Here is a 19790-nt window from a genome sequence, read left to right on the forward strand (position 1 = left end):
AGTAAGGAGTTGATCCTTACAATACGGGTTCGAATCCCACCGTTGGATGTGGGGACCGGTCCTTCGGTGAGACCGTATAAACCAAAGTCCCGTGTCATAGTAGGTGCTGGCACGAAAAAGATTCCTCCCTGCTCAATGGCATGAGTGCCGAGTATAGGACAAAATTTGCAGCTCTCCACCGGCAAGTGGTGGCGTCTCCATATGAGTGGAAAATTCTCGAGAGGGATTAAAGCAATACACACTCAACCAAACAATCAACATTATGACATTGTACCCCACGTCAAAATTTTGGAAGACAAGTGTTTGTCTAGAATTTCAAACGAATGGGGCACACAAATGTATTTTTTAAGGTTGAAGGGCGGGGAGGGGGGGGGGGGTGGCAGTCGATCAAAAATTAAAAATGTCTTTGAAACCACCCAGAAGGGAACATAAGATTTTATCAAAGATCATTGATGGGATACACATAGGAAACATTCATATAACAGATCATTAATGTGAGGTATTAATCGTCAAATTTATTAAAAAGCTTTAGGGTCCTGTTTTGATATTTAATACTTTGACTTAAAATACAGAAAAATGATCAGAAAAATGTTATGCGTTGCAAATAGATGTATAGTTGTAGAGCGGCTCATTGTCTTGACAGTACACAGTTATGACACTTATTGCCTTTTCTATGCCTATTTTGGACTTGTTTATTTAACCTTTTCCCTTTGTTGTTTTTAAATCTAGGAGAGAGGTATCCTCCCCTCTCTGTAAATCAATAAATAACATTTTATCTTTTAAGCTCGTCTGATATAGGCATTAAGCTTTAATGGGAGGGAACAGCGCATATAATAAAACTGTATTGATACTTTTTTTTTTCAAAAGCAATTTTTTTTATGAATTTATGCTCATTTTCTTTTTTGAATTTTATAAAATTGCAATTTTTATAATTAAATAGTTTAAATTAAGAACATGCTGCTTATTGTAACAGAAGTAAACAATAACACAGTTGAGTTAAAAATTAGTACGAATAAAAAAGGACGTATCTTGTTTCCATTTTATAAATGATGTATTTAGTCAGGTTCTTTTTAAAATCGAAAAGTTAAACACATCGTTATCAAACAATTAAAATTCTTTACAGTAATGAGCACGGGAATTCTCGATGAATATTATAAAGATACTAGAAAAACATAGTCCAAGGTCAATACTGACAATAATAAACACTTAAGGCGTTCCAATTCATGCTAGAAAAATGTCAAAAGGAGAAAAATCTAAATGAAAAAAAAAATTCAATCAAAAGATTCTATACATGATCATGTTTTGAGTAGCACCATATCATTCACATCTAAGGGCGTGTACTTCATAAAATATATCTTTTTAAATCACATTAAATAATCTAGCATATCATTATTTTTTGCCCTTATACATTTGTAATTTTACCTTACTTTTAGAAAAGGGATTATTCTCTTTCTTTGAAAATATGCAGATGGACAGCGTACAATGTTTTTCGAATAAATCCTTATCGGTTTACATTCATCAGGTTTGTATTTTCAGCTTTTTCTGGCCTTTTCAAAACTCACGGTCGCAAAACGAGAATTACCGAATAAAGGAATGCTTGGATGTTGTTATCATTATTAGAGTTTTATAAAGTCTCGGAGAAAACATCTTTACGACTAATCTTCGGTTATATGAGAGGGGGAACAACTCTGTTAGCTGACATTGTTCGTCACACAGAAGGAGACTTCTAGATGTTTGAACCATTACATGGCATTTAGCAAAGTTTGGGAAATACAACGCAATTCCTTAAAGGAACGTATAGGTACAATTCCAATAAATACCAAGTACTTTAAGTGTCAATTCGTTACTTTATTATAGATTTATGCCTTTTTTGAATTTTATGTTCGTTATATTGTCTTTGTTTGATAAGTTACAGATTCTGTAAAAGTTATTTTATAAAAAGATGAGTCAACTAAAAGACATGCAAAATTTGAATCAAAATAAACTTTCAATACAGACATTTTTCTTTTAATTTTAGGAATTATCAACATCTAATCTAAACCTTTATAATAAAGTAATTTTCTTTTTGTCCTCTTTCATTTGCAGGATAATTTTAGGACGTGACCTTGACACCCTTTATCCAGAGCTGCTATATCATTGGTTTACCTGTAATTTTGATCAAATTGACTTGTCTGGTTTAACTGACCCATTCATTTCAATACACACACCAGAGCTTCAAGAGTATTACGGATACACTGTTTTGAATTTAAATAAATCCAAAAGTACCATAGATAGTGTGAAAAGGTGTGTTTATTGATTGCATAACTGATGTACAAAAGCACGAACAAGAACAATAAAAACCATTAGGCTGTCGATGTTTATGGCGGGAAAACTTTTAAAAAAAAGGCAGTTTGAACAACATGTGACGAATGTTTATATAAAAAAAAGCTATATATTTTCACAAACTTACAATTGTGTCATAAAAGCAGGATAATGAGTATAATTTATGAAAACCTATGTCAATACCGTTCAAAGTTGTGCCAAAAATATACAGCTTTTTGAACATAGAGTTTACAAACATGACCAAAAAAAATATCAAAAGGATTATGAATGGACCAGTAAAGAAATGCCACTTCTGCACGGATCGGGGAAATGCTCTAGGAAATGCTTACAGATGGATTCGTGCTATAGAGGAAAAACTTTGATAAATATTGACCTATATTGCTCATTTCTCTTTCCTTTATTGGGATATAAACATTTAAATTACGACGAATTAAACACAACTTTTGTGTCTTGGATGCCTTCTTAAGAAATGAACTCACATTAAAATTATACCATTAATAATGCTACTAAGAAAATTCAATTTCAAATGACACATAGATTTGCTTTTAGTTCTCCCTTCTTGTTTGAATATTGTTAATATTAACTTATAAATTGTTGAATGATCATCTAAAAGTTTTTGAATAGAATATTTGCAAGGTCAATATAAAAAAAAAACCAAACACTATTTAATAGAAATCAAATTCGTTCTGGTTTTTGAAAATATATTTTCTATGCTATTTTTCAAACTACAATTGATGGTTCTTAGCAGCGTTATTTGTAAATGTTTTATGGATGAATATTTTTAATGCTATTAAGATCGAAACAGAAGTCTCCCTATTTAAAATATATACATATATATATATATATATATATATATATATATATATATATATATATATATATATATATATATATATTTATATATATATATATAGAGAGAGAGAGAGAGAGAGAGAGAGAGAGAGAGAGAAAGCACAGAGAAATTCACTTTTTTACAAGGATACTCACTTCCGCCCCAGCCCGGGGTTGAACTCTCGACCTACGGAATATGTCTCCTAGCAGTACAGGAACAGCGCGTTAGACCGCTCGGCTACCTAGGCAAGTTAAAAACTTGCTTTCGATGCCGATGGAATTCTCACAACGCTGCCCTACACTACACGGTCATTGAGAATGGAAGTGAGATACAGTTATTTGGACATTAGTTTTTAGAGGATTGTTACCAATACATGTTGTGATGAAATTAATTTTATTTATACAGCACAAATTACAACAACTCTTAAACTAATATAACTGCCCTAAGTGAAGGAATATTAATATAGAAAGCACAGTGAAATTCACTTTTACAAGGATACTCACTTCCGCCCCAGCCCGGGGTTGAACTCTCGACCTACGGAATCTGTCTCCTAGCAGTACAGGAACAGCGCGTTAGACCGCTCGGCAATCTAGGCAAGTTAAAAACTTGCTTTCGATGCCGATGGAATTCTCACAACGCTGCCCTACACTACACGGTCATTGAGAATGGAAGTGAGATACAGTTATTTGGACATTAGTTTTTAGAGGATTGTTACCAATACATGTTGTGATGAAATTAATTTTATTTATACAGCACAAATTACAACAACTCTTAAACTAATATAACTGCCCTAAGTGAAGGAATATTAATATAGAAAGCACAGTGAAATTCACTTTTACAAGGATACTCACTTCCGCCCCAAACTCTCGACCTACGGAATCTGTCTCCTAGCAGTACAGGAACAGCGCGTTAGACCGCTCGGCAATCTAGGCAAGTTAAAAACTTGCTTTCGATGCCGATGGAATTCTCACAACGCTGCCCTACACTACACGGTCATTGAGAATGGAAGTGAGATACAGTTATTTGGACATTAGTTTTTAGAGGATTGTTACCAATACATGTTGTGATGAAATTAATTTTATTTATACAGCACAAATTACAACAACTCTTAAACTAATATAACTGCCCTAAGTGAAGGAATATTAATATAGAAAGCACAGAGAAATTCACTTTTACAAGGATACTCAAGCCCGGGGTTGAACTCTCGACCTACGGAATCTGTCTCCTAGCAGTACAGGAACAGCGCGTTAGACCGCTCGGCAATCTAGGCAAGTTAAAAACTTGCTTTCGATGCCGATGGAATTCTCACAACGCTGCCCTACACTACACGGTCATTGAGAATGGAAGTGAGATACAGTTATTTGGACATTAGTTTTTAGAGGATTGTTACCAATACATGTTGTGATGAAATTAATTTTATTTATACAGCACAAATTACATTATATATATATATATATATATATATATATATATATATATATATATATATATATATATATATACATATATATATATATAAAGCACATTTTACAACAACTCTTAAACTAACATAACTGTCCTAAGTGAAGAAATATTATATAGAAAGCACAAAGAAATTCACTTTTACATGGATACCCACTTCCGCCCCAATCTACCTTCGGAATCTGTCTAGACTTGCCTAGATAAAGCGGTCTAGCGCGCTGTTCCTGCACTGCTAGGAGACAGATTCCGAAGGTACGGAAGTGGGTATCCATGTAAAAGTGAATTTCTTTGTGCTTTCTATATATATATATATATATATATATATATAACAAAAACTTGATCAATATTGATATTACGTTAATAAAAGTCATATAAAGTCGTAGTGTACAGTGTACAGTGTATCAATCCACTGTATTTGGAAGTAGATGATTAAAAATGCTGTTGGCAAGGTTGGAGTCATTTACATGAAACACATGAGATCAAAACTCCACAAAACAATACAAATCAGGAGCAGAGCAAACACGGACCTACAAAAACATCAGAGGTGGGATCAGTTGCCATGGAGGAGTGAGCATCCCTGCTAACCGGTCACAACAGCCGTGTGCTCCTTGTCATGATTGAGAAATAACCGAAAAATCCGTCGTTAATTCAGTGGTACCCAATAATGAACGAACGACTAGTATGAAAGTCGCTTGTCAGCATTTGACTCAATGATAAATTGTATTGGCCAACAATGCAAGGTCATTTTATTATAGTTTGCAGCTAACTGTAAAGTTTCACGTTACGTCACGATCTTTTTCGTCAGATGCATCCAGCGTAAACAATTAACGTGATTGGTCAACTCAAATTATCAACATTGACACGGAAATAGTCTGTTGCACGAGCAACAAATCAGGGCTAAGAAGAAAGCTCCAGTCTTAAAGCTTGCGGTTAGGAGGCGTGTACAATATACCATGAGCGCAGCTGTCATCTAGATCGTGACGTAACGTGAAACTTTACAGTGAGCTGCAAACTATAATATCGATCATAGAACATACGAAATGATGTATTTAAACGAAATTGCTGATATTCCTGTTTCATCAACTTGTTTTTCAATAATTAACCTGTTTTAGAAATTGTTCATACGTAGAACATGCGTATAGACTCATGTTAGATATATACACTCCGTATGCAGGTGATGAAAGTTTATTGCTGCATAAGTAAGGGAAGTTGACGATAGAAAAGTTAAAGTCATCACATTTATCATTGAGGTTAGTTGTAAGATCAGTGTCTTTTTCAAGTAAAATATCCAATTGTGGAACAGATGTGTCACACTCTGTGGTACATGTATCTTTTATCTCAAGATCACTAGGATATATCATATCAAAATAGGAATGGAAATAACCATTGTTAATTTACATTACGTCGTCGATATATCTAAATGTCGATTTGAAAAGCCATAGCTAGTGTTTTCTTTTCACGAATAAGATTTTACACAAATGCTGCTTCATATGAACAAAAAAAGGTCGTCTGCTGGTAACGGACCGCAATTGGTACCCATGGGGATTCCATTAGATTGTTTGGAAGACCTGGACTCTAAAAACCACATAGATTTTGTCAATCAGAAACTCAAGCATCTTTTTGATGTCAACTGCAGAGTACTTGTGTGTGCAGTCAGAATGTGTTTTTACAAAATAATTTTGCAAATGACCATGAAAAGGTAATTAAATACTTTCAAATGCATGAACATTGATAATTTTGTAGATTGCTTGCAATGACAAGTGCAATGATTTTTACAATTGTAATTAATTACTCTTTATTACTTTGAAGAATTTATTTAAATAAACAACAATTACTGTAGTTTTACTCCCCTCAAAAATGAAGAACATATACATGTATGTTTCGAAACAGCAATATTACTAAATTTGATCTTTTTAATTGGCCCGACAAGTTATATTATCCAAACATTTGATTATTAAATAAACACAAGCTTTTGCCAAATAGTACTGGTTATGTATCGTTAGAAAACATCTTTTTGAAGATTTTACATGGAAAAAAGTATTTGAAATGTAACTGTAAAACACATGACGTTTTAGGATTAAACAAGCAATCAATTACTTGTGATTAAAAGCAGAAAAAAAAACAAGAGTTACTTTCAATTACTTTCAACGAATGTATTACATTATAGTAAATTACAATTACTTATTTAGTTATACAATGCCCGACTGTTAGAACAAAATATATGCAAAAAGGTTGGCCCATGCTACGGTTATTTAAATGCCATTTAAACCCAATGTTGTTTTGTGGTCATTTGACAAATATTTGTAATCTTTAACATCATGATGTATGAGGCTTTTGTTTTAAATACAGCAATTTAAAAAAAAAATGACTGTAACCTTAAGATGAAATTGAGGTATTCGTACCGAGGAATGTATTGTGTTAGTATTTTGAAATGCAGTTTTCTCATTGCTGGATGCTTGTTTGTTTACATTGTTTTTGATATCATGAGAGGTGAGTAAATTTTTCATGATATGAAGCCTTCTCTTACAAGAAGCTATACATCATTTCATAAATCAATACAAGGTCTTTTTCAGAGCTAGTTCAATTGTCTTCATTTCGAACTCTTATATTAAATATATCATCATTTTATTTATGGGTATTTTTTCTTAAATGATGACGATAAAAATTGTTTGATTTTATTATACTGCATGTAAAATTTTTATTGGATAATTTAATTTGAACTTTAGAATAGTAAATATGTTATTGAAGCATAACAGGAAAACAAATGCTGTCAAAACATGCTCAGGACTTTAGCATTAAAATAAATCAATTATCCTGGGTTCAAATTTCGAAGATTTATGTAAAATCATTCATTTATTAGAGATGTATTATGTAAGTTGAACATGTGTTGATCTTCAATATTTTGTGGTGATATGAATCAAAGTAAATCAAACGCCGCCAAAATTTAATGGTTTCGCAGTATTTAAATGTAAAAGGTAGATGGCTTTCCATCTCAATGTTCTACCCTGTGAACAATTAAGTTAATTATGAAAAATCTTTTGAAATATTATCCATTTTAATTGTTTCAATCTCTTCCTCTAAAATTTGTGAAAAAAAAATGTAAGCACATGGTTTGCAATATGTTTTTATAAACATTTATACATCCTTCATGAAGAGAGCAAATAATACCCATACTTATGTTTCTTAAATTTGCAACTGGACTAACTCAATTTACTACGTTGTATATGCGAAACAATTAGACTTGGACATAAAAAAAACTTAGCGGGGTTTTAAATTCTGATTTAAAAGTATCACCGTGTATAACATGTTTACGTGATTGAACTGAGCAAGGTCAGTTGAATATGGGTTTTGTAATAACTGTGCATGTCAGATGAAATACATTGATTATACTGACATTGCTTGACTTTAAACAGATCGTGACTCTATCACAATGGGTTATAGTAAGACTTTAATAATATATTCTGGTGGAAGATTTCCTCAATACATCAAAAGCAGTCAAATTATATGAGTAAATAATTTCCATTTTTTGGAATATATGTTACATGTTTTGTAATTTATATTATAACAAAATGTGTTCTGATTTTCAAACTAGTTAATGTGACCACTGTATGGATTTTTAATTCTAATAGAAACCCATTTTAAAAAAAAGAAAAGCTTTTTAAATCACATGTTCACTAATGATATTACAAAGTTCCGATTAACTTATAATGTACATGTAGAAGTACGCAGTACAGTTAAGTTTACAAATGGAAATAATGGCGATTTTTAAAGATAAAAATGATACTTTTTAAGGATGGGTGATTCTTTTTAGGACTTCACTGACAAGCATTGGCATGATTACTGAAAATGTAATCAATCAGACAATGCAATCGATTAATAATCGGCTTCTTTCAATTTTCCTCCACCCTCAAATATCAAAGCACAAAAAATAGTTTAAAATTTTGCAGTGATGTTGGTGATATCCTCTGAAGTTAACTTTGAATGTATTCAAACAGTTTGGATTCGAACCTCCATATCTACATATGTAATAACTTTTGATTGTTGCAGAAATTATTTAATACAATAACCTTGTGTATTAATTATTTCGAAAAAAAAATAATTAAATAGAATTAGAACTCTTAGCAATAAACATGTAAACTCAACAGTATACCTATAAGTATTAATAATAGATAACAATCATTAACAGTTTCTTCTGTGTTGAAATAGTAGGAATTGTTTTGATAGCTATCAATTGTTCTATAAGATTGTTTGTCTGTGGTGGAGTTGTAAAAATTATTACAATACTATGCAGTTCATAGTTCACACCTCATTATCTGCAGTCAGGGGTGTCCCAGCCAATTAGCCAAGATAAACACAGTGACACTTTAAAAAAAAACCAAAAAAAACAGACACTCATTGACAAAACAAGTTTATTTTGAATAAAAACATGGAAACAATTTTGCAACACTAGCAAACATGATCAGCCTTTTTCTTCTTATTCTTAGCTAGTATAATGTAGGTTATATTTCATATGATTTGTATTTTATATAAAAGCATTCATATCTATTTTTGCTATATATTATTTTCTGTTAGAAGACAAAGTTTATCAACATCTGAAATATGAAAAAGACTAGACCAGTATGGCTATAGGGCAAATTTTATTGTAAACATTATTCAAATTATGATTATAATTTATAAAATTAACAAATATCACTGGGTTGTTTGTTTATAATATTAATGTGGGACAAACTGGAAATGATTCTCATAAATAGCATTCATGTATAAAGCATGTAGATATGTTTTACGGGATGAATTCGTCCGTCTATTATTACTGATTCTGGGTCAACCGTGAGCTTTCCTCTTATTGTTGAACCCAGACTCTTTAAAGCCTCAAGAGACAAACAGGATTTACTAATTTTGGACTTTTATATAGAATCAACAAGAAATAAACTTTTATACATGACCTTGGGAACTATCAACACCAAAGGTCTTATCCCAACTGCTTATAATTTTTTAACAACAAATCATACATACTGAACAAAGACAGAGTAAAATAAAAGGATTAACAAAAGTATATAGAAATCAAATATTAAACAATTATTGAGGGAATGGTGATATTTTAATGCATGTATATAATATAATAAAAGATGAAAGATTAAGTGTCAATAAATATAAATAGAAGTCAATTAAGGGATTACTGTTCAATCTCTGACTATACCTCAGTGGGGATTAAGGCTGTGCGGAATTTATATAATTTATCACATTTGTCGAAATATATGAAAAGTTTTTATGACAATTAACACAAAGTCGAAAAAGTTAATTTACAAAGCATTTTATAATACGACAGCGTCACTTGTCTGGAGAATATACGGACATATTTAATAAATAAAATAGTAAAATAGACATCGCATCCAAGTTAACAGTCTTTTATGTAGCTGCAAGTAATATTTTATTTGAGAACAAAAGACATTTTTCATTGTACTAAATGTGACTTGATCAGCCTCTCACTGTGTAAAAAATTGCTTCAACTTTTGCGACATGAAGTCACATTGACAAGTGCATTGAGATCAATTAATCGTTTATGTACTGCAGAAAGGAGAAAACAACGAAGGGTTGTAAAATATTCGAAATTCTTTTGACCGCATGACCGAAAATTAAGAAAATTGATCAGATGAGAATGTCAGTTATTATGCACCACAATTAGTGTTACTCAACCGTAAAATGTAAGACGTCACTTAGGGAAAACGCAAAAAAGCCCTAAAGACGTCAAATTGATAACGACGAGTTTGTCAACAAATCTTTTTGTACTATTTGATGCATTTGAGGTATACACATTGTTTTTCAATATTTAGATACGATATGAATTTCCTGAAATCTAGATACAGTTTACAGAAGTTCCATGGGGTCTGATTTTTTGAAGTGCCTACGTTAGGACAAAGGCAACAATGGGTTATTACTGGCCAGTTTCTTGTAATTTTTTCCCAATTGAACGTGTTACCCGATGTCAGAGAAGGCCAAGGATGGGTTCCAACCAACCGTGAATATGACGTTAACGCAAAAAAGAGTCACGTTGCGATCGGGTTATTCATCCTGCCACCTGTTAAATCGACACCTTTCTACCACAAAACCGCTAATAATGCAGTAGACTATAATATTCATTACATTCACGCCAAAACTGAAAGAAACCAATTGAGCAATTTGGCTTTTTGATCCGCTCAACTTTATCTATATGTTCCTTTCACTGACGCATGCGCGCGCCGTTTGACCAATATTTTGGCTTGGTTACCCATGTCCAAGTTAGGCAGGGTTTGAAAGATAAACACTGATGAATTCCATAAAAATGAAAATCAAGGCTGTGACAGATGCGCAGGGGATACATTGAAGATATACTGAGAGCTTTCAATTTTCACTTTTGGGTGGTATCATCGTATACGTTTAAATAACTCATGAACTATAAGACAAAATCAGATGGGATTTTGATTACTTTTTTTCTTTAAAGGTAATTTTAAAAGTTGGATAGGAATACTGAAAGCATAAAAAGAAAAATAAATCTCGTTCACATCAAAAGTTTACCCTGCGTTTCTTTTTCGTATATATTGTTGTGTGGGATTTAACAAATAACAAAAAGGCATGTAATAGTATGTTTTATGTAGTCTACAGCTATCCAGGTGTTTGAAATAACAAATAATTTTATTTTGAGGTATTTTGAAGACCTTATGTTTAATGTGACGTCATAGTAAACATTTCCCGTATAGATTAAACCCCGCCTCCTTACTTAACCTTAACAAGTACTGCTCTGCGTAATGGAAGTATCACTGCTATAATGCTTAATAAAAAATTGTTTTATTTGTTACATCCATTTGAAAAAACGTTTTTATTGAAAAAGAATAATTAAAATCTAGTTACCCGGAAGCAGTTGAATCATTATTTTCCGAACGTCTATAGCACAGTAGCCATTATGTAATAATCTGCCTTTTCCCACTCCCATCAATTTCTTTTTCCTCTACTATCATCACAAAAATCCATTATCTCCAAATGTTTATCGAATGATTTTTGTAAACAATAGGGTAAAAACGAAAGAAAAAAAAATTTGTTAAGTATAATGATGTGTTTATACCCAGCCTTTTCTTTTGTTAGTTACTTAACATCCAACTCATTTCTACTTATATCTAGACGCCATCACATACCTCTGGAGCAAACACTCTAACCAATGCGTCATTCGGGCGATCACCCATTTAGTAACCGAAGATTAAAACAAAAATGGTTTATGCTTTTTTGCAATGATTATTCTTGACAGATATTTGTTTCCATATATCTAAAGGGTGTCGAAAAATTCTATTCAGCACTTCAACTTGATAAATGGAAGCATTATTTTTATATATATAAATAGCTCTGACTGTGTAAAGACGAATAATGACCCCGAAATTATTCTGCTAGAGTCAATAATATTTTTTACAAAGGCAAGCCGTTGCACAACACATTTGTAATGGTTTTGTGGAAATGAGAAGCGTGTAAAGAGAGCTTATTTTTTTTAGTGCATTTGTTTTTGTTAGGTTAAGGCAATATTTGTGTTAATCTTTCTTAACTAAGATGATATATAACTTTTGTTTTACGAGAAAAGTAAAAAGAAAAATCAAATATTGCATCCATAAAATAATGTGTCTGCAAAATGTTCTTCATTGTTACTTTCAGATTTGATTTATGTTCTTTTTTTCTTTGTTTTGATTTTTGTAGTGAAGGGACTTCTTCCTATGATAAACATGCTGCAGATGGACAGCCTCTTTTGTTTATCCTCAGCCAAACCTTTACACGTATTAAATGAATGTTGGTATCGTCAACTATAAAATTATAATTATCAGAACATTATATTGTATTTGAACTTTGTTGATTAATAATGAAGCTTACATTAGGTTAATTATTATTTCTATATTTTTCTTATATTATATGGAAATTGTTGAAAACTAAAGGTAAAAGCGGTGGATAATTTTTTTTTTTAGTATTGTTAAATTTTTTATATGCTGTAAATTCTCTCCCGGTTTATTTTCCACAAGTTTAATAACTAGTACATACAAAAATACATTATTAATTCAGATGCTATGCTATATGATATTCTCTTTGTAAATGTATAAGTATGAAAGCATGGCTTATTTTCTTATTTTTAATGTCCCCTGTTATCGAATATACTGGGATATAATAGTTTTTGCCCTGTCCGTTCGTCTGTTTGTCCACTAAAACAGTAACTTGCACATAACTTTTGATTGATTGAAGCTATGTTTTTCAACAATATATTTCACACATGTATTCCTTTTTTAACTACTAGTATCTTTACATATCAACATATTAGACCTTGGAGTTGGACCCACCTTTGCAAATATTTAGTCCACTCTGAACTTCGTCATGTTTTTGAACAGTTGGTGCTTTGGCCATCATATTTCACAGGTGTTTTTTATGGTGACAAGACCTTTCCAAGGGTATATAAGTTTTTCGTCTTTTGAGCTTGACCTTAGAGATCGACTTACTTTTAGAAATAGTTTTAACCTTGACTTTACCTTTGAACAGGACTTTCAAAATGTCTGAAAAAACAATCCTTTGGATACCAACAGCGTTTGTCCTTGACTTTGGAGTGTGGCCTAATTTAACTTAAACTTCTTCAATAACAGTTGGTACTCAGGCTTTCAGATTTTGCATGTGTTTTTTTTTGACAAGGTCTTCCCCTGCTTACCAAACATACCATATTGTTGACATTTTGACCTTGGAGTTTTATACTATGACCATTACTTTTAAATGGCTGGTGTTTGGGTCTTTCTTCTTACAAGGTATTTCTTTTACATAAGTCCTTTCTTTTGAGTAATATCTTTTGATCTCTTGTCCTTGGAGTTTGATCTAAATATCAGAAACTTTTCCCTTTGCCAATATACCTGTTAAACGGGGGCATCAGTAACTTTGAAGTTTGACCCACTTTTAGAAAACATTAACCAGTGACACAAGTCCCTCCTCTGAGTAACAACTTGTTTTGCTTGGCCTTGTAATTTAACTAGCAATTTAGAAACCTTAACGTTCGCTGTGAGATCCCATACGGGAGTATCAGTGTTTCACAAACACATCTTACTGTACAAAAAGAAAAAAAAATCACATTATTATTTTTTGCAATTAATTTAAATTTTAACTGTGAAAAACGTGAGGTACTTGTTTACCGTTGCATATTCTTCTTCTTCATCTTTACTAATTTTGTTTTATATTTATATAGTTGGATATCACGCCAAGGATAAGACCCCTTTGCGGCTGATAGTGGGGTACATGAGAGGGGGATCCACACTGACGGCTGACCTTGTCCGCCACACGGAGGGCGACTTCTACATGTTTGAACCATTACATGGTGTATGGCAGGCAATAAGACAAAACAGATCCACACAATTTCTAAATGGAACTGTCAGGTGGTTCTAAACTCTTTATCTCTGTGTTTCTCTCTGCCTTTCTTTCTCTCTCAGTATCAACACATGTACGACTGTCTATGCGGTACTTAACTCAAACTACCTATACTCAACTCCTCCTATACAACTGAATAACATTGAACGATACAACCACAATTCTTTATTACGTAATGACATTTTGACTTTCAACTCAATTGGGACCTTCTAATTTACTTTTTATCTCTGGGTCTCCCAGAGCAAAGTATGGACGTTGTAATAAAATTATTATAATTATAAGTGAGGCTATATAAATACAGTTTTCCCTACTAACGGATTTTCCAACCGACAGCCATCGTTTAAACCAAGTAATCGGTCAATCGATTAAACATTGATCCCTAAAAAAATAGTCATTAAGTATGATTTTCATTTGTTTTTCTTTTAGAAACATTGTCAAAGAGGAACAACAATCAGTCTACGCAGAATTACTTTACCATTGGTTTACGTGTAAGTTTGATAATATCGATATTACCTCTTTAACAAACCGTTTTATATTGCATCACACTCCAGAACTCAGAGACTACTACTACTGTGTAGCATCGAACAGGAAACATCAAAACAAAACTAAACTAAGAATTGTGAAAACTTGCGCATTACTCTTACGAATCAAATGTAGAAGTGCGGCGTCAAGGACGATAAAAACCGTCCGACTTTCTATATTTATGGCGGGAAAGCTCTTAAAATGGCTTCCAAATTTAAAAATTATTTATTTGCTTCGAGATCCCCGTGGAATAGTAAACTCTCAATTTGAGCATTTTATAAATGAGGGGAAAAATGTGTCTACGCTAGCCAGGGAACTGTGTAACACTATTTCGTATGATCTGTCGAGTTTTGAAGACCTCGAACCCTGTCACAAGAGAAGAATGATGAAAGTTATATACGAACAACTCTGCCAGTATCCAAATATAGAAGTGGCTAAAATATATGCCTTTTTGAATGTGGAGTATACGGCAGAAAGAAAATGGTTCGTGGAAAGGATTATGAAAGGACCTATTTGGCGTTGCGCCTATTGTACAGATCGAGGAAATGCACTGAAAAACGCCTACAGATGGATTTCTCTTATAAGTGAAGATACTTTAAATATTACCGAGTTATGGTGTTCATTTTTGTTTTCAAAATTAGGATATCAACACCTGGAGTATAACATACTGAACACGACTCGCGTTTCCTGGATAACCCCTACATAGAACATGTAGAACATGGGAAAGAAATATACCTCAGTAAATATATCTATATACAATAAACTTTGTCTTTAAACATGTTAAAGAACCAGTTTGATTTTTATAACCATTCTTATCAAGAACCTAAGTGAAAATAGAATATACTGCCACGGAATCAGTACAAACCGCAGGCAAAGTAATTAAGCCACGCTAAATGTAAACGGGTATGTTCCTATTTTTTCGGTGTTTAAGGTCTCGTTGTGAATATTTTACCACTTTTGAGACGCCACCACTTGCGGGTGGACGAAAGCAAATTTACGCATGTACTAGGCGCTTGGGGTCTTTTGGCTATGAGTTTATTTTTAATCGTGCCATCACCGACATCGGGACATCGCTTCACACAGTCTCTTCCCAAGGTTCGGTTCCCCGTCCCCCAGTGGGATTTGAACCAGCAAAATTAAGGACAGATGTTACAAACAAACTTTTGTCAAAAAAAATGAAAAAAACGACCTGCCTCATGCTTTAATGAATAAAATGAACAAGTTTTACCGCGTAATTTTTGAATTTTTAGTCAAATTTTCACAAAAATGGAATTTGAAGTAACAAAATATTTGTATAGGTAAATAAGGATGGTTTCAGATAGGCAGACTTTTGAATATCATAGGTTTACAATTTCTTTATATTCTAGAAATATATTATTTGTATCATTTTCAATGAAATTAGGCCAAAAAATATATACTAATCCAGACTTCCTTTTTTTGTTTGTATCATGTGTCCTTAAGTAGTCTTCAAGTTTTTCTTTTTCTCATAGAATTCGTATACTTACAGCATACATCACTTCTCATCCAAACAAACATTACCTACGTGATAAGTCCTATAAACATGCTGTACGTACAAGCAATTTCGAAATCAAAGTAGGCTATTGGCAAAATAATTGATGAAATAAGGATAGCAACAGTCTCATTTTAAAAAAAATCATTTTTTTTATTCTATGATCAATAAAATATTTTTTCAGCGAATACAATTAAATCTTATGTCGAATGAACATTATTAGATAGATAAAAAAGATTACCCTTAAAATTTCACAAACCTCCTTAACCTATTTCTCCTCGTATTTTTAATTTTTTAAGCTATTTAAAAAAATATTCTTAAATTTTCTAACTGACATAAGTCAAAAACTCCAAAAAAGTTTTAAGCATTGAATTCATTATAAATCATTATTTAAACGGATAACTTTGAGTGGGAAGTGTGAATTGTCGTCACAATGATGTAAGAGTTTTATTTATCTAAGGTTTCAGATATCATGAAATTAATCTCATAAGCATTACACTGTGAAAGAATTAATTAAATAGATAAATGATTTCTTTCTGCACGTTGAAACATTTCCTTATATTTAACAGGTCTTAAAGTCCTCAAGTTCATTAATGTTCAGAAACCTATATTGTTGAGTTTCAAAGTTAACAATTATTTTTTTCATTATTAAGTTTTAGTTGACAGTTCAGTCGTCGGCTCAAAGTAAGCTTATTCTGATTATATTTTTGATGATTTCATAGTGATCATATCGTATCATGCGTTTTTCCCTACTGTATTGTAACTTATTATAATGAGTTTTATCTGAAATTAAACGTATGTTTTATATGTTTTTCAATGACCAGGTTTTGCCTCATTTATGGCCTGCAGTCGGAGAACATCTCATTTTACCGCACTTTTCACGAAGATCAAGGTTTCCAATGTATACAGAACGGTTAAAAATAATTAATAAGAAACTACAAAACTTATTAATTAAGTTTTGATTAGAGGTTGCTAAAAATTTTAATTTATTTGATCTGCTAAATTTCAGTAGGTATTTGATGTTCTAAATAATTTTGGTGGTTCACTAAAATTTGATGAAATAATTTTAGTAAGAATTTTTTTTTTTGTAAAGTAACTATATTTTGTAAAGTAACTGTATGTATATTTCCCGAATTTCTGAATTAAATACACTAAAACCTGTCAAGTTTTAATTTAAATATAATGATTAAGGAATAACAGGTATATCAAAATTTAAAAGTTCTATGTGTTTTCCTTTTTAAAATACGTTTACTCCAGCATCCCTATCTACTACCATAAAATAAATAAATAAATAAATAAAATTAAAAAGATAAAAAAAAGGTAAAATAAATTTTGTGCAGTAGTTTTTTCCTGAAGTTATTAAGTCTGCCTTACCAAAATGTATCTTATTTGATTTTCACGTTTTTTTTCAGACAAAATATGATGACAAATCTCATCGTATTGTAATTCCGAGTTTCATCGTTTTCGCCGCGTCACTCTCCCTATCGTCACTGTCATAATATGAGGGTTGTCTCAGAAAAACGCCGCATTTTCCCCTGATGTCGCCATTTTTGACCTTATCTAACTTATAGTGTTTGTTCATATAACGTAATATTTTACTTTTTCATAATATCAGCGTATATATTTTTTCTACACAAAAACTCTTGATCATACAGTTTCTACGGATTTGATATCACATTATATTTCCGTATAGTCAGATAAAGAAACATCGCTGTCAATGCAAATTGTGAGAGTCAAGAAATCACCGTGAGCCGACCACCGACATTTAATTAACACCCTTTAAACGTTGTTTCTAAATGCATATTATGTCACAACCCTATATTACATAACCAAAATGACGAAAATGTCATTTCTCAACATTGTGCCAAAAATGATTAATTTTGGTCTTGTAGTTTATGAAATATTTCAAGAGTTTTTCTGGGACAACACTCGTACAATGTTTATATGTTTTTCATGCAGACTTTTTTTCTTGATGATATTTCTAATAGATAAGGATTGGTATTTAATTTCAAATCGAAAAAATAGTGCTTTGGTCGTCTATAACGCATAAAATTCAGTTTGTATTGGGTTTATTTTAGTAAGATAATAATAAAACGTGAAAAGCTGATCAGCAATTGTCTTCTTTGACGTCACAGGGCACGTTATTGCTATCTAATTAACTAATATTTTTAAATCAGGGCCTTTCATTCTGTCACTAATTGGTTAATCACAGCAGTATATAAACAGTTAAAATACAAAATTTATCTACTGTGCGTATAATGGAGGTAATAGGCTTCTAATTTCAAATAATACTTACGAACACGTGATAAGTCCTTTAATGCAAAATAATTTAGTACCTACAGTAGGTAATTTCAGGAACATCTGCCCATTATTTGTATTTTATACTCCTTTAAAAGGTCGAAGTAACTCGAATTATGACTGAAATTATGTCAATTGTTAAATCATATTTATTTACACTGAGTTGTCTACGGCTTTTTAATTTGCCCGATCATGACGATGAGCACAAGGCGTCTGTGACCAGTCGATATGGGAAGCTAAATGCTCCATGGCACCTACACCAAGCTGCTTTGAAGATTCTGTTTGCTCTGTTACTGATTTGCATTGTTTTATTAGAATTTTGAGCTTGAATACTTTTCCTTTATTTCATATTACATTACAAGGAAAGCTATTGTCAACCGAGGTGCCATTGGAGGTTGACAAATGGTAAAGTTATTCAAAATTTCACTTTAAAATCTTAGACTTTTGAGCTTGAATACTGTTCTTTTATTTCATATAACATTGAAACTGACATCACAAGGAAAGCTATTGTCAACCGATGTGCCATCGGAGGTTGACAAATGGTAAAGTTATTCAAAATGTCACTTTGAAATCTTCTTTACTCATTCATATATTCATGCAAATTGTTTGCATGGTTACCATGACTCCTGAACAAAATTATCAAGTTAATTTTACAACCCAAGATTTAAGCGACAATATCTCGATGTAAGTTATTATACGAAATACTTTATCATCATACTCCAGACCCTCTACGCAGATCTTGTTAGTCACTAGAAAATAAAACATTCGGTCCAAATTGGGGTAATTTGGTCATAATGGTATTGACTCATGATACTCGGGTGACCGTTATAACCATGGAACCCCACATTAAAAAAAATAAACATAAATGGAATTTTAACATGACATGATTTCTCAATGACACTTTTCATAGGTCATGGTTCGAATCCCACTATGGGACCTGTAGACCGGGATAAGACTGTATAAACCGAAGTCCCGTGTCGCAGTAGGTGCTGGCACGAAAAATATCCCTCACGGCTCAATGGCCCTAAGTATAGGACAAAATTTGCAGCTCTCCACCGGCAAGTACCTTTGTTGTAAATGACGATTATTTTAAAGGGCAGCAGATTAGGGATAAGATGCATCTAAAAAGAAACAAGACTTTTCAGGTGATAAAACTCAGTGGGGGGTATTTTTGAATTTTTTTATATACAGACATAAGCGTTGGGGTATGCGTGAGATGATAAAATCGTCGAGGAGAATTTCTCGTTCGTAGATGATGTGACGTATGATTGATTGTTTGCATATTTATACATTTACAACGAAGCTTGAATCCCCAATGTAATATTTTGAATCATACACTGGGTAGTAGTTGTGGACATTTAATTCCGTCACTGTTTTGCATCAGACTATGAAAACGCTCTATGATTTAGCTATTTATAACGAACGTTACGTGCCTGTTCT

General features: G+C 32.3%; 2 protein-coding genes across 2 annotated transcripts in view; both read left to right on the forward strand.

The window, feature by feature from the left end:
- The window catches only part of LOC134236616 (carbohydrate sulfotransferase 1-like), a 35690-nt gene extending 33894 nt beyond the window's left edge, over positions 1 to 1796 (forward strand). The window contains exon 3 of the mRNA XM_062718792.1: positions 1621 to 1796. Within this exon, the coding sequence (XP_062574776.1) occupies positions 1621 to 1730 (110 nt within the window). The 3' untranslated portion in view covers positions 1731 to 1796. The remainder of the gene's footprint in view (positions 1 to 1620) is intronic.
- A 12013-nt stretch (positions 1797 to 13809) lies between these two features.
- On the forward strand, positions 13810 to 15270 carry LOC134236627 (uncharacterized). The gene is made up of 2 exons (XM_062718802.1): positions 13810 to 14028; positions 14447 to 15270. Exons 1-2 carry the CDS (start codon positions 13892 to 13894, stop codon positions 15246 to 15248), a joined length of 939 nt encoding a protein of 312 aa, XP_062574786.1. The 5' UTR covers positions 13810 to 13891; the 3' UTR covers positions 15249 to 15270.
- Positions 15271 to 19790: the final 4520 nt, after the last annotated feature.

The sequence above is a fragment of the Saccostrea cucullata genome, unplaced genomic scaffold (assembly GCF_032062105.1).
Source record: "Saccostrea cucullata isolate Sc308-1 unplaced genomic scaffold, CSIRO_AGI_Scuc_v1 ctg1450, whole genome shotgun sequence".
Lineage (NCBI taxonomy): Eukaryota > Metazoa > Mollusca > Bivalvia > Ostreida > Ostreidae > Saccostrea > Saccostrea cuccullata.

Excerpts from the sequence above, each read along its gene's own strand:
- LOC134236627 (XM_062718802.1), top strand. The coding sequence starts at position 13,892 with ATGAGAGGGGGATCCACACTGACGGCTGACCTTGTCCGCCACACGGAG. Across the intron at positions 14,029-14,446 it reads TTTCTAAATGGAACTGTCAG|AAACATTGTCAAAGAGGAAC; the intron begins GTGGTTCTAAAC and ends TTTTTCTTTTAG.